This window comes from Cucurbita pepo, chromosome LG01 (assembly GCF_002806865.2).
Source record: "Cucurbita pepo subsp. pepo cultivar mu-cu-16 chromosome LG01, ASM280686v2, whole genome shotgun sequence".
NCBI lineage: Eukaryota > Viridiplantae > Streptophyta > Magnoliopsida > Cucurbitales > Cucurbitaceae > Cucurbita > Cucurbita pepo.
The window spans coordinates 18,055,145-18,067,931 of record NC_036638.1 but is presented as its reverse complement, the minus strand read 5'-3'; the positions used below and the strand labels follow the sequence as shown (position 1 = coordinate 18,067,931).

Here is a 12,787-nt window from a genome sequence, read left to right as displayed (position 1 = left end):
AAAAGGCAGTTTTTAAAGCTCAATTATTAGTATTGCTGCTACGAGATCAAAAAAATCATTTAAAGTCCCAACTTTTATGAATATATCCATTTGTGACTTCACTTTAATTGAAAAAAAAAATGTTTCTTTATGTTTAAAATTAATAAAATATATTTTTTTTTTTCTAAAAAAATATCCTTTAATTTTATAAAAGTTGTAATTATACTCTTAATTTTTTTTATATAAATTTTCTTTTAAAATACTCTTAAATTTTTAAAAATTTTGAAATGATTTAAAAAAATACCCGAGTATCCTTAAAAAAAATTTAAATTTTCAAAAATACCTTAAAAATTTTAGAATTTTTTTTTTTTTTTTTTTATGGAAAATGAACTTTCAAAATACTATTCATGATACTAATAATAGTATTTTTTTTTTAAATTAAATTGAAGCATATTAATAAAAAAATTTAAAATTCAATCATATTTTTAAAATAAATTCCTATCAATTTTTTTTTTGTATTTTTTAAACTTTTTTAAAAACTTCAATGGTATTAATAGAACTTTTTAAAATATTTTTGAAATAAATCTAACCCTTCCCTTCAAAATTAATGATAATAATATTTATAAAACTTTTTTTAATTTTTTTTTAATTTTGAAGGCATTATTAAAATTTTGGAAGTCTAAGGCATATTTTGATGTATTTTTATTAATTTAGCCTTCAAATTTTTAATTATATCAATTAAATTCAATTTTTATAAATGAATCAATTTAGATACTTCCTTTCAAATAATTGACGTCTAGATTAAATTAATCAACCTACACATGCAATAATTGATGCTTTTTTTAATCGATAGCTTAAATTGATTTACTTACAACAATTTTAGCTACACATGCAATAATTGATGCTTTTTTAATCTTAGAACAATTTTAGGGTTTAATTTTAATTGATAGGTGAATTTACTGGCATATAATTTAATACTTTTTAAAAAATAAATAACACAAATTATGAAAGTTCTAAGTTTAAATTGATACAATTTTTAATTTTAGTGACAATTTTAAGAGTCTAAAAGTTATGTTTATTGCTTAAAAAAGGTAATTGTTTATTATCTGACATGTGAGAGCAGTCATGGAGATAGAATGACTAAGATCAACAAGATGCACCTAGATCGGTGACTCAATCAACTTCATGATTAATCATACTTTACTTTGACGTAACCAAATTCTGTGTTGGTCGGTGGAAATAGTTTTAAATTTTTCGGACAATAATACTATAATTTGTATGTGTATATCAAATAAATGGTGTAAATGATAGGATAGAAATGCATCCAAATCTGTTTCAATGGTAAAGCGTAGGGAGAGGGAAACCTTAGGGATAGGGTGCGGAATCGCATTATGCGCCATGATTTCACCCGCTTGCGAGTTTGCTAAAGCCATACTCACGAACTTACGCCACCGCCCTAACCCTAACCCTAACCCTAACAGCAACAATCGCTGCAGGAGTCAGGAGAGAGGATCTGAAGGTGCAGATCGAAGCCGGCAGAGTCCTCGACGTCAGCGGTGAGCGAGTGAAAGAAGAGGAACAAGACGACGAAAATGGCACCGGGTAGAGCGGCGGTTCCGGCCGTCGGAGAGAGCGTTGATTTGGAGAATGGAGTTTGACGGTGGCGGCGGTGTGCCGAAGGAGGAGGCGGAGCCGAGGAATGGTAGGTTAGTAGAGGTGGTTTAGGGCTCTGCGTAAATGGCACGGAGGAAGAAGGAAAAGATGGTGTGTATATTTGTAATAGAACACTTTCTTTTTTACGGAGTGTATGAACTTTACAAATATTAATAATCTTTTTAATTTAAATTTTATGCCTAATAAATCTTTTCAACTACTTCAAATATTTTAAATAATAAAATTATAATTTATTTTAAAAATCTAATAATTTATTAGATCGGATTATAAATACTATGAATACGAAAAAACCATTGTTTATACCAATCCCAAACAAATTCATCGAGGCACGTTCAACGCTCACCTAAATCTCTCACTTTAGAACCTAGCTAGCCACCACCCCCTCCCACGACAACTTCCTCTAACAAATACTTAATACGTTCCCGCACATTCTTGGCGAACCCAAGGAAAGGGTCCTTCACCTATGAAGAGTGTAAAAGTCGAAAGAGAAGATAGAAAGATAAAAAGTCACCAACCTCTTTTTTTTTGTTTTTAAGTTACTATTTAAAAAGGAAAAAAAGAACTTTTTGCAATATCAAACTAAAATACCGAGAGTCGTAAATAATACAACAATAATGCTTTGCCCCTCACACACCGAGACCGGGGCAGGAGGCAAGCTTATTCGTTTGAGCTCCTTGGCGCAACTTGCGCGGGTTTTGGTTTAGGTATCAGAGGGGGCATGAATGCTCCGACACAAAAAGTTTGTAAACATGTTCATAGGTCATTTGATGTTTAGGCATCAACAATGATAATTCCGCCGGTTCACCTACAGAAACCTTGTGACTTTATAGGAGTTTAAAACAAGCGCAATCATCGTTCTGGTCAACGCAAATATGTTATATTTTTAAACATAAGGAATAAACAACCTAAGGACTAAAAAGAGTAATTTTTCGAAAGTTGAGTGATATCGAAAAAATAAAAGAAAATTACTATATATAGTGAAAGATAGATTATGTTTAAAAACATGAACCTTTTGTATACTTGCAGCCCAACGAACAAAATATGAAACAAGGATAATTAATTAACAAGCATGATTTTCAGAAACCCAACTGGAATCCAAATTAGCAACTTTTCTTTTATAAACTAACCAAATCCTTAATGAAATATTACATATAACAAAACGAACATCGACATTAAGGAACAAAATTAAGATCCAAGCAAAAGAACGCAGAGAAACAATGACCCGAAACCATAAAATGGCAGCTCGAGAATCTGAAAACGACGATTAAACGATGTAAAGGAAAGGAAAGGAAAGGAAAGGGGTGCAAAAGTGGCAAAAAGAGAGACCTGAGAAAAATCAAAATTCTTCCACCCTATCTTGAATTGTTATTATTCAGGAATCACTATAATCACAAACTTGTAAGCCTTACATGAATGTTGTTTATGAAACTCGTACCCCGTTGGCAGGACCCGTCGGTTTTGGACAACTTTGGCAAGCATAATTTTACAGGTGTTTAGACGACTGTCACTCGTTAAATCTTTGGGGAGCCAAATATTTTACAATCTACTTGTTGCTTGGAGTCGAGCTGCAAGAGTTCGGGTTGATCGACGGTAAGTTGCTTGCTAGGATGGTCGCATTTGATCTCTGCGAAGTGCTTGCTGGAGCTGAATAACTTGCTGCCTCTGTTCGAGCGGCAACGAGTTAAGCTGTTCGGGAGTTAAATTCAAAACTTGTTGCAGTAATGCAGACTCGACGTCGTGGGGAAGCTGTGGAGGGAAAAGATTAGGGAAAAGAACAAGAAACTTTCAGTTGTGATGCTGAAAAAATCAATAAATTTCACCAGAATGATGAATTTCACATGCATAAATGTTGGCACAGTGACGCATTCTTTTTAACCGAAACAAGCTTTTCATTGCTTAATGAAAAAAACAAAAGGTTCAAGATACAAACTTCAGGGAGTGAAAAAAGGAAGAATACAAAAATAAAAACAAAGAAACTAAAGAAGAATGAATCGAGGCACTCAAATTAATACAAACTGAAACGCTCTAGTAGTAGTTTCATAATCCGTAGGAACGAAAATGGGAAGCACTAAAACGGGAAACATTCTAGCAGTAGTTTCATTGCAAATTGGAAAGGTCTTCTGTAAACACTATGGATGGATTATACGTCCCTTTTGTAAATTTCAATCATCAATAAAATTGTCTACGGGAAGCACACAGATTTGGCTATGAATGCAATTACACAAAGAAAATGGTGATGCTTTTGAACTAAACCTGATAGCTAGATAAAATTCTCAACCCACATCCATCATGTTGTTCTGCTATGAGGATTTTGGGCCACAGGCTTGAACTAAAACAAGATATTTTATTGCTCTCATGAATAAAAGTAGTACAAACTTGGAGAATATACATACATATATATATGCATATACATACATACATACATATACATACATACACACACATGAAATCATGCGAGTCGATGCGACTTTTAGCCAAAGTACTTCCAATGTGTTTCATTGCATAGTCAAAAGTGACTTTGACAATTCTAAAAGCACTTAAATGAGCAAGCACTTAATTAGAAAGTCTACATAACTCTCCTATTTGACATGAGCACTGAGAGCTAAGAACTAATTCAGATAGAGAATTATAAAGAACAAACTCATATTGAAAAATGGAAATTGCAGCCACAAATTCAACCAAATTAAGATGAATAAGAAAGTGAGTAAATATTTTTCAATTAGGAACGTTGCAATGCAATAAATCGCGTACCATTGAAGTCGGTTTCTCTGAGATTTGAATTCCTGGAAGATTGGGGTCTGAGGCAATTCCAAGTTGTCTAGCTCCATTGTTACCTACTGATGCACTTAGACCTCCGGCCGAGAAAGGGCTGCCTTTTCCATCCTCTAATTTGATATGCTTTACAGGGCGATTAGTTGTTCCTGAAAAGCCATGAGGTATTTTTCTTTTACCATCTACACCAAGAGGTACCTGAGAAGACCTATCAGCATCACTGCCCACTATCTGGGAAGCACCATAAGCTGCGGAGGAGCCAGGCTGTTACGAAGCGCAAGTCAGAAACAAGAAGACGTTATCATAACCGAGAAAAACAAAACAAAACAAAACAAAAAAGACTTCCAAACCAAGGGGAGCACACTCCAAAGACTTTTCACCTTTTTTTTGTTTTTTTCATATACAAATGAAAAGTTTGTTTTTTCTTAAAAAGGTAAAAAAAAAACGATTAAGCATATAACCATCAATAGAACGCTACGACCACGATAAGAAAAGCCACAGTTATTGATCATACATGTGAAAGAAAATAAATTAAGAACACTTCAATTTACAATTATAACAGCCAGCAAAACATCAACACAAGAGTTAGTTGTATTATTGTTCACCCTCCACCTTTGCGTTTAGTTAAAGCTTAAAGTTAACTTGTCATTCTATCTAAGGTAGACTCCAGGTTAAGAAGCAAACTGCGCCCACCTGCTCTCCAAGAAAAACGTGATTTTTTTGCTAAGATAGCTTTGACACCTATGTTCTAGTACTGAGTCATTTATATATTAAATTACGATTTTTTTTTTTCAAAAAAATAACATAAAGTATCACCTGAAAGTCTGCATCTGGTAAGGAAGGGCGAGGCAGAAGAGAAGGTTTAGCTTCTGGGTTAGCAATCTGAGCATTATGCCCTGGAATTACAGCTCCACCATGTCCTGAATACTGTTGAGAAGGGGGACGCATGTGCTGCTTTAAAGAGGCGGAGGTGGGCACCTGAACCTGTTGTCTAACAGACATACTTCCCGGCAAACTTACGGAAGGAAGCAATGAGCCTCCAGGTATTCCGGTCAAAGTGCCTTGTAAAGCAAGTGAGGGCTGAATTTGAGACTGAAGCGGAGGGCGTTGGGACGCAGAAAACTGATGGGGAGCCAAAGGATTTTGAGGCGTGAGAGATACTTGAGTTTCTTTTTTAGGTACAAAACCAGTCTGCATTCTGTTGGGTGCAAGAGGGGGCAGCCCTGGTTGAATTTGAAGGGATGATGACTGACCCTGCTGAATGTCATGCAAAGGAAGCTGAGGATGAGTTGAAGGTTGCCGTAAATTAGGATTCTGCAACTGCAACAATAAAAGAACGGGGTCGTTCGTGAGAAAATTTTAACAGCAATTAACAGAACAGGCAGAAAAAAGGAAAGGCAAATACAAGCAGTGAAGAGAAATACCACTTGTGGAGTGACCATTCCAAGCATTATCTGTGACTGCAAACAAAATTTCAGAAAAGATGGAAAATAAAGATGCTCAGCTGATGTTGCATACGAAAAGAGATATAGTCCATTAAATTTGGAGGAAAAAGAAAGACTATTGTCAACGAAGTAAGGTACAATGATAAATATAAACACATTACAGCAATCTTTTCTCCCAAATATTTATTTGAAGTCTTTTCTGTTCCTTTGTCTCTCTCTCTAAATAAAAAAAGCTATTGTAATTCTAACAACATTGATTTTCAATCAAAATTTAACCCAAAATTAGGTTTTGAGATTGGTACTTTGGTTTCCTTGACGTTTATGGCCTCCATCCACATTTAAAAAACAACCTAGATTTCACCAGTCACCTTCAATCTCATATTTTTATTCACGTCATGAATAGCTCCTAATAGTTTTCTTTTCTTTTTTTCGTATTAATGTTAACCCATGTAACTACTAGAATTGGAAGAAATGGATGGCATAAACGCATTTAGAATGTAGAAGCATGTAGACAATAAGATCATAAGAGTAGCATAAGGTAGAAATTCATCAACATTGCTTTCACACAGAGATAATAGAATTGGACACAATCTCACTCCTAAATGAAATGAAATGAGTTCATAAATTCTACCATCAACAAGAGGGGAATTACAAAAGGAAAATGTTATAAGAACCTATTAAATGTAGGGAAGCCTCCAGGAAAAGTCTCTCATTCCTTTCGCACTAAAGATACCAAAAGAAGACTATTCATAGCTTCTTTTTCACATCATGAAAAGGATGGCCGACAAACACTGAATTCCAAGAATAAAAAACGTTTTTTGGCAAAACCAAAGACCAGCCAGAAACATCTAGCATGAAGACCCAATAGTGAGGGGCAAAAGAATAGTTAGGGAAATATCTAGCATGAAAACCCAATATTGAGAGGCAAAAGAACAGTTAGCAAAAAGATGGCAAGGATGCTCTGAACTACAAACACACATCACACAACAAGGAGAGAGTGAAATGAGGCATTCTAAATCGATTGGCCGTATTAATTCTCCAAGACAAAGTTACCACGAAAAAACGTTTGTTGTCTTGGGATAAGCTTCTTTCCAAATCACTGAGTAAGGGTAGTTTGAACAAGGACTGATTGCATGAACTAGATTATTCATAGGGATTTAACTGTAAAGGAATTAGAAGTACCCAGAGACCAATTCCAAGAGTCATTTTCTCAACGAAAAGTTATGAGGGAAAGAAATTGGGAGAAATTAAACTCAGCCACCTCCAATATCTTTTAGATGACTATGAAGACTCAAATCCCATGCAACATTCAGAATGTTCCAAGCTTGTGCAACCGTAAGATTAGGTTTATTAGTTAACCGAAAAAATCTTGGATAAGCCTGGGCAACCACTCAACTGAGAATCCTTCCAGAAGGATGAGTAAAGGCCATTTCCAAGGCGCCTGTAATGAGCAAAATCATGGGACAAATGAAACGCCAAGGAGCACCTCCAATAATCTGTCCTGGCCAAATAGAATCTGCCTGTGAATTATAGAATTTACCAACAATGATATTGTGCCAAAGAGCATCTCCCTCGTTCAACATCTCCAAATTCATTCAGCCAAAACAGCTGAATTCCTTAGCTGAAAGTTGAGTTTCTCCAAATTTCTATTGTACATACCACCCTCTTCTCTAGAACCTTCCCAAAATAAATCTCTAATAAGTTTAAACAAAGTCGGGGCAGCCTTGGACGGTAGCTTAAACAAAACAGGCATGCTAAAGGGTAGCTTAAATAAGAGCATCACCTACCTTTGGAAATAAAAGCGTATTTAATGGAATTGACACTGAACTAAGAGAATAACTAGTAGTAATTAGGAAAATAGGATTCTACAGAAAAAGAAAGTCACAAACATAAGATATTGTGGAGGATCTCCGCACTTGAAGAAACGACAAAAGAGAAAGGGTAAACAGATACCTGGAAAAGAGCTTTTGACAATTGTGGTCTTGCCAGCAACAGCTGACGAGCTAAATCCTTGTTTTGTGTAGCCATTACCTAAGTCCAAACAATATACCAATCATCAGGAGCCATTCAGAAGAATGAGGAGAGAAGAGGGAACATACTCAAAAGGTTACCTTTAGCCCTGACATAGCTTCAGTAAGTTGACTCCTAGAAAGTTTAGCCAGATGCAGAGTTAAAGGATCATTGGGCATTGTTGTACTCTGCAAAATATTCTGATTAGAAGCAGCTTGTGCACCACCAAGGGCTCCTGCCATGACGGCAGCAGCAGTTATTGCTATATGAAGACCAATTGGTTGAAGTTGACTGGATTCCCCATGGGCTGTTGGGCCACCTAATTGTTTATGAGCATCTTTAATGTTAACACAAAACTTAAAGAAAACAATCCGAATTTCTTGCACAAACCATAAGCCAAAAGACGTTTAAGATAAAGAAAGCTAACCAGCATTTGTAACCAATCCAGGCCCGCCACGACCCTGAAAAAGGAAAAATTGTTTCAAATAAAATAATAATTAACATGCTACATGTAGTCCGGGTATATTGGTGGAAGGGAACATAAAAGGAGAATTTTTATTCTTTAATCTAATCTGATTTTCAAATGTATAGTTCCATCAATTTGACAAGTCATTTGATGGGAAAGGAGCATGACGATAATTGAAGAAAAAGCAAATGCAGCTCAAGATGGATTTTTTATTTATTTATTATCAGTCCAAGAGTATTTGATCTTTGAAATATTTCCTATGCATTTATCTTTGGAATACTTGTCGACAGAAATTCTCCAATTAATATATATATATCTCTACTCACTGAATTTGTCTTTCTATTTTTTGAAATAAAAACATTAAAATAAGCATGGAAATTCTATGTAGATAGCTTCAAAGAAAAAATATAATCCTTTTCTTCTGGAAGGACATTGCCAGCATTTCCAAGGACAAATTCACAAGGACCAAGATTTTTCTTCTTGTAAATCAATATGTCAGGACTTGGGACTCGGGATAATATCACAATCTTTTATATATATAATCAAATTCCGAAATCCATTCACGGCACTTAAGAAGCCTATAGAGCAATCAAACACATCTGAATCCATTCTAAACTTGAAAAGCAAAGGTATCAGAGTAAAGACTGCAGAATAGGCTCCTTGGAACCGATTTCTTCAACTCCTAGCCGGAAATTACTCTAAGCGGAGTAATTAAGGCAGCCTCCAAGGTTTTAAAAATTATATCTATTTAATATCTACAGCACATTCCTTGAAAATATTGGCAGCATTATAATCTAAAATTTCATATAATTCAGTCAATAATGTTTTAAAGTATTTTATTGAAAATAATGCCAAAAACCTCTAATGTGACTAGCTGGATGGATAAGAACAGTCAATTAGCCAAATTGACAAATCAGAAGAGGTTAAACACTTCACCTGTTCTCTATTTCTGTCTGCACCCTTGTCATTTTCAGCAAAATCAACTCGTAACTGCCGGCCATTAATTTCATAACCTTGAAGATTACGACGAGCACTCAAAGCTGTTTCTTCATCCTTGTACTCACAAAACCCGTAGCCTTTTGGTTTTCCAGTTTCTCGGTCAATAACTAATCTGAAAAAGGAAGGAACTATTAATTTTAACTTTTAAATGTACTGGCAAACAATAGACGGAAATGATAAATTAATATGATAATAAAAAATCTTTTTGGATAAGAGACTCAGAAGTTAAAAAATAGTGACTCTCATAATTGATGTCCTGCACTTAGTTACTTTCCTTTTCCTTCATTTTCTTGGATGGGAGACTTAAGAAGCTTCAAGATTGACATACTACAATTAGATAAAAGTTACAGCTTCCAACACTGGGCTCAAATTCTAAAAATAGTACATTAGTTCAATTTTTACAGATCAAAGAGAGGCCCCTTATCACAGTGTACCATGATAGAACCAAAAAGTGAGTTACACCTGTTATATGAATGGCTCTGTCTGTGATGAGATATAACAGTCTAAACACTTCAATTCTAATCAAGTACACTGCAATCCACTACACCCCCTCAATCAAGCAGACCAGACATAGGAAAATTATCCTTTTATCAGATAGAGAAAGAGTTGGATGAAATTGACAGGCAAATTATCCTTTTATCAGACAGAGAAAGATTTGGATGAAATTGACAGGCGACTTATCGGGAATGTCATAGATTTAACTAGACTATATGTATATCACTTAGTTGATAAAACCCTATCATCTGGGTAACTGGCCTAAAGAAAACCATCATGAAACGAATTCTCAGCCTTAACAGGGGCTTGCTGTAGAAAACCTAGCAAAAACGAAGAATTCTATTCCAGCATGACAAAGCCACTCAATCTGTCGCAGATGGAGAATGACAGAAGTAAACCCCCGAAACAAGACTGAGAGGAATAAGTGAATCATAGGTACAAAATCTACTCGCAGAGGAGAAAAGGATGATGGCAAGAGAATAAAAAGCAAGGAAACTAAAGAAAATTCAAGGAGATTTATATAAAAAAAAACCCAACTTCACCTCTTGAAAGCTCTCAATCTTATTCTAGATCCTAAATTTCACTCCAATATAAGTTTTAGCCATGAAAAAGAGCAGAGAATACAGACCTGAACGACACTACGGGCCCAACTTCTTGGCAGATTTCTATAAGCTGCTCTTCAGTAGCATCATAAGGTATATTCCCAACTGAAATCAAAATTTAACAACACCATAAGACGCACAAAAGAAAACGAGCAATTAAATCACCAAAAAAGCCCAACCTTCCGTGCTTAGATTAAGAAAGCCGCCACAATTGAACCAAAACAAAACAAAAAAAAGAAGCAACACTACAGATTCGCCGAGATATACAACTCAAATCCGCCATTCTCCAACACACACAAACAGTTCCCCCATCAAATCAACGCGCAAAATTAGAGAATCAAAATCAACAACGTAAAAACAAACTGTACATAACATACCGAAAACACAGCGGTGCTGAGACGAGGCCATGAATCAACAGAAGAAGAAGAAGAAGGTGAAGCACTGCTTCATCTTCTTCCTCCTCAGCACACTTTCTGAACTTATCCGACTCCCACTGATGCTCTGCACCTCAAAACTACACAAAAGCTCCGCAAATGAAACGCAGATCAATTGAGTTCGTAAGTGATCGAAGTTTATTCCTCAGCAGCAAAAATTTCTGAAGAAATCGAATGAACGTTGGAAGATTCCAAACAGAAACAACGGCGACGGCGAAGAAGAACGAAACGTTCCGAGAAGATCCTGTTCCAACCAGATTTAATTCCAGAGGCCGCCCCACTTTCTGCAAGTGTTAATATTTCTTCGTCTCTTTTTTCTTTTTTAAATAAATAAATACAATAATTTCGGGGATTTATATTCTTTTTTTATTTGAGACGAAACTAGTCAGCGATTCGCGAATAGTAATTAATATAAATTTTGAAAATTAAAAAGAAAAAAAGAAAAAGAAAAAAAAAATCGGCTTCTTTGATAAATTTGGTCAAATAAATAAGGTGGACGCATACACTTTTTTTTAAGTATAGATCTATTTATTATTATTATTATTATTATTATTATTATTATTACGGTTAAAATATGAGTTAGTTTTAAAAAAATCTTTAATTTTGAGTTTAATAAATATTTAAATTTTAGTTTTATGTGGGAATAGATCCTTCACATATTTATTTATTTTTATTAAGTAAAATATTTTAATTTTATGTTGATGTGGATTCTTAAATTTTCAATAACAAAATATATCAAAGATTTATTATAAAATTTTAAAAACAATGTAGACAGTTTATATTGTTCGGTTTTTTTGTTTATCTCATGATTTAAAAATAAAAATAAAAATAAAAATAAATAAAAAAAAAAAACTGTTTATTTGGTTGCAATTTCATTGGATTTTAAATTTATTAAAAAAAAATTGAATTTTGGGCTTGTTATTTATCTAATTACCGTAGATATTTTGATATAATTTGTAATAGCCAATTAAAAAAATATAAGTCAAAATAAATAAATAATAAAAGATTATTAAAAAAAAATAAATAAAATAAAATTTACCCATATCTCTTCTTCACGTCTAAAAATAAACAGAAAAATATCAAATTTGATAAAAAAAAAATGGTTTAAAAATTTTCATCCGTATCCTATTTCAGATTTCCTGTTGATAGTTATGGTTATAAGAAATTAATTTAGTATCAGATCTTTTTTCTTTCATCCAATATTTATTATGATAAAATCTTTTTTCCTTTATCCAATATTTTACTAGGATCAGATCTTTTTTTTCTTTATCCAATATTTTACCATATCTGTAATATTTTATTGGAATAAAATCTTTTTTTCCTTTGTCCAATATTTTATTAGGATCAGACCTCTTTTTTCCTTTATCATTAGGATTAGATTTTTTTTTTTCTTTATCCAATATTTTAAGATCTGTAATAATCAAATCTCATTTTCATGTATTCAATTAATTAGATTTTTGTTGTAAGAGTACTATAAATCTAGTCAAATAATCTATTAAAATTGGCCAATAATATATGTTTAGAAAATAAATATTGGGTAGGAGTAATGTCCGTTTATAATGAAAATCTATTTACACAATAAGTGAGGAGAAAAGATTGAGGAAAGATTTGGTGAGCAGAATTAAAAAGAAAATAGGAAATATCAGAGTACAAGAAACTTCATTAAATTTTGTCAATATATTCACTACGTAATAATAGAAAATAAGATATTTAGTGAAAATAGCATTATATATACAACATTTCGACTTTTAAGAATGAACCAATTTAGATTTAGAGATAATTTTATAGAGTTCAAACTTAAAACTGATGTCATGGGCTCTTGACTTGGATTTCAAAGAACGGAATCGAACTTTCATTAAAAATATATTCGTGACAACGACTTAAGCTAACCAGGTAAGTGGCTCACCTGTT

General features: G+C 33.7%; 1 protein-coding gene across 1 annotated transcript; it reads right to left on the bottom strand.

Annotated features, from left to right (window-relative positions):
- Positions 1 to 2,980: 2,980 nt before the first annotated feature.
- On the bottom strand, positions 2,981 to 11,176 carry LOC111808957 (cleavage stimulating factor 64). The gene is made up of 10 exons (XM_023695219.1): positions 10,820 to 11,176; positions 10,469 to 10,547; positions 9,283 to 9,457; positions 8,308 to 8,341; positions 7,982 to 8,199; positions 7,824 to 7,901; positions 5,850 to 5,885; positions 5,242 to 5,745; positions 4,405 to 4,689; positions 2,981 to 3,399 (listed from the first exon to the last, which is right to left on the bottom strand). The coding sequence occupies exons 1-10, from the start codon at positions 10,848 to 10,850 to the stop codon at positions 3,256 to 3,258; spliced, it is 1,584 nt and encodes a 527-aa protein (XP_023550987.1). The 5' UTR covers positions 10,851 to 11,176; the 3' UTR covers positions 2,981 to 3,255.
- Positions 11,177 to 12,787: the final 1,611 nt, after the last annotated feature.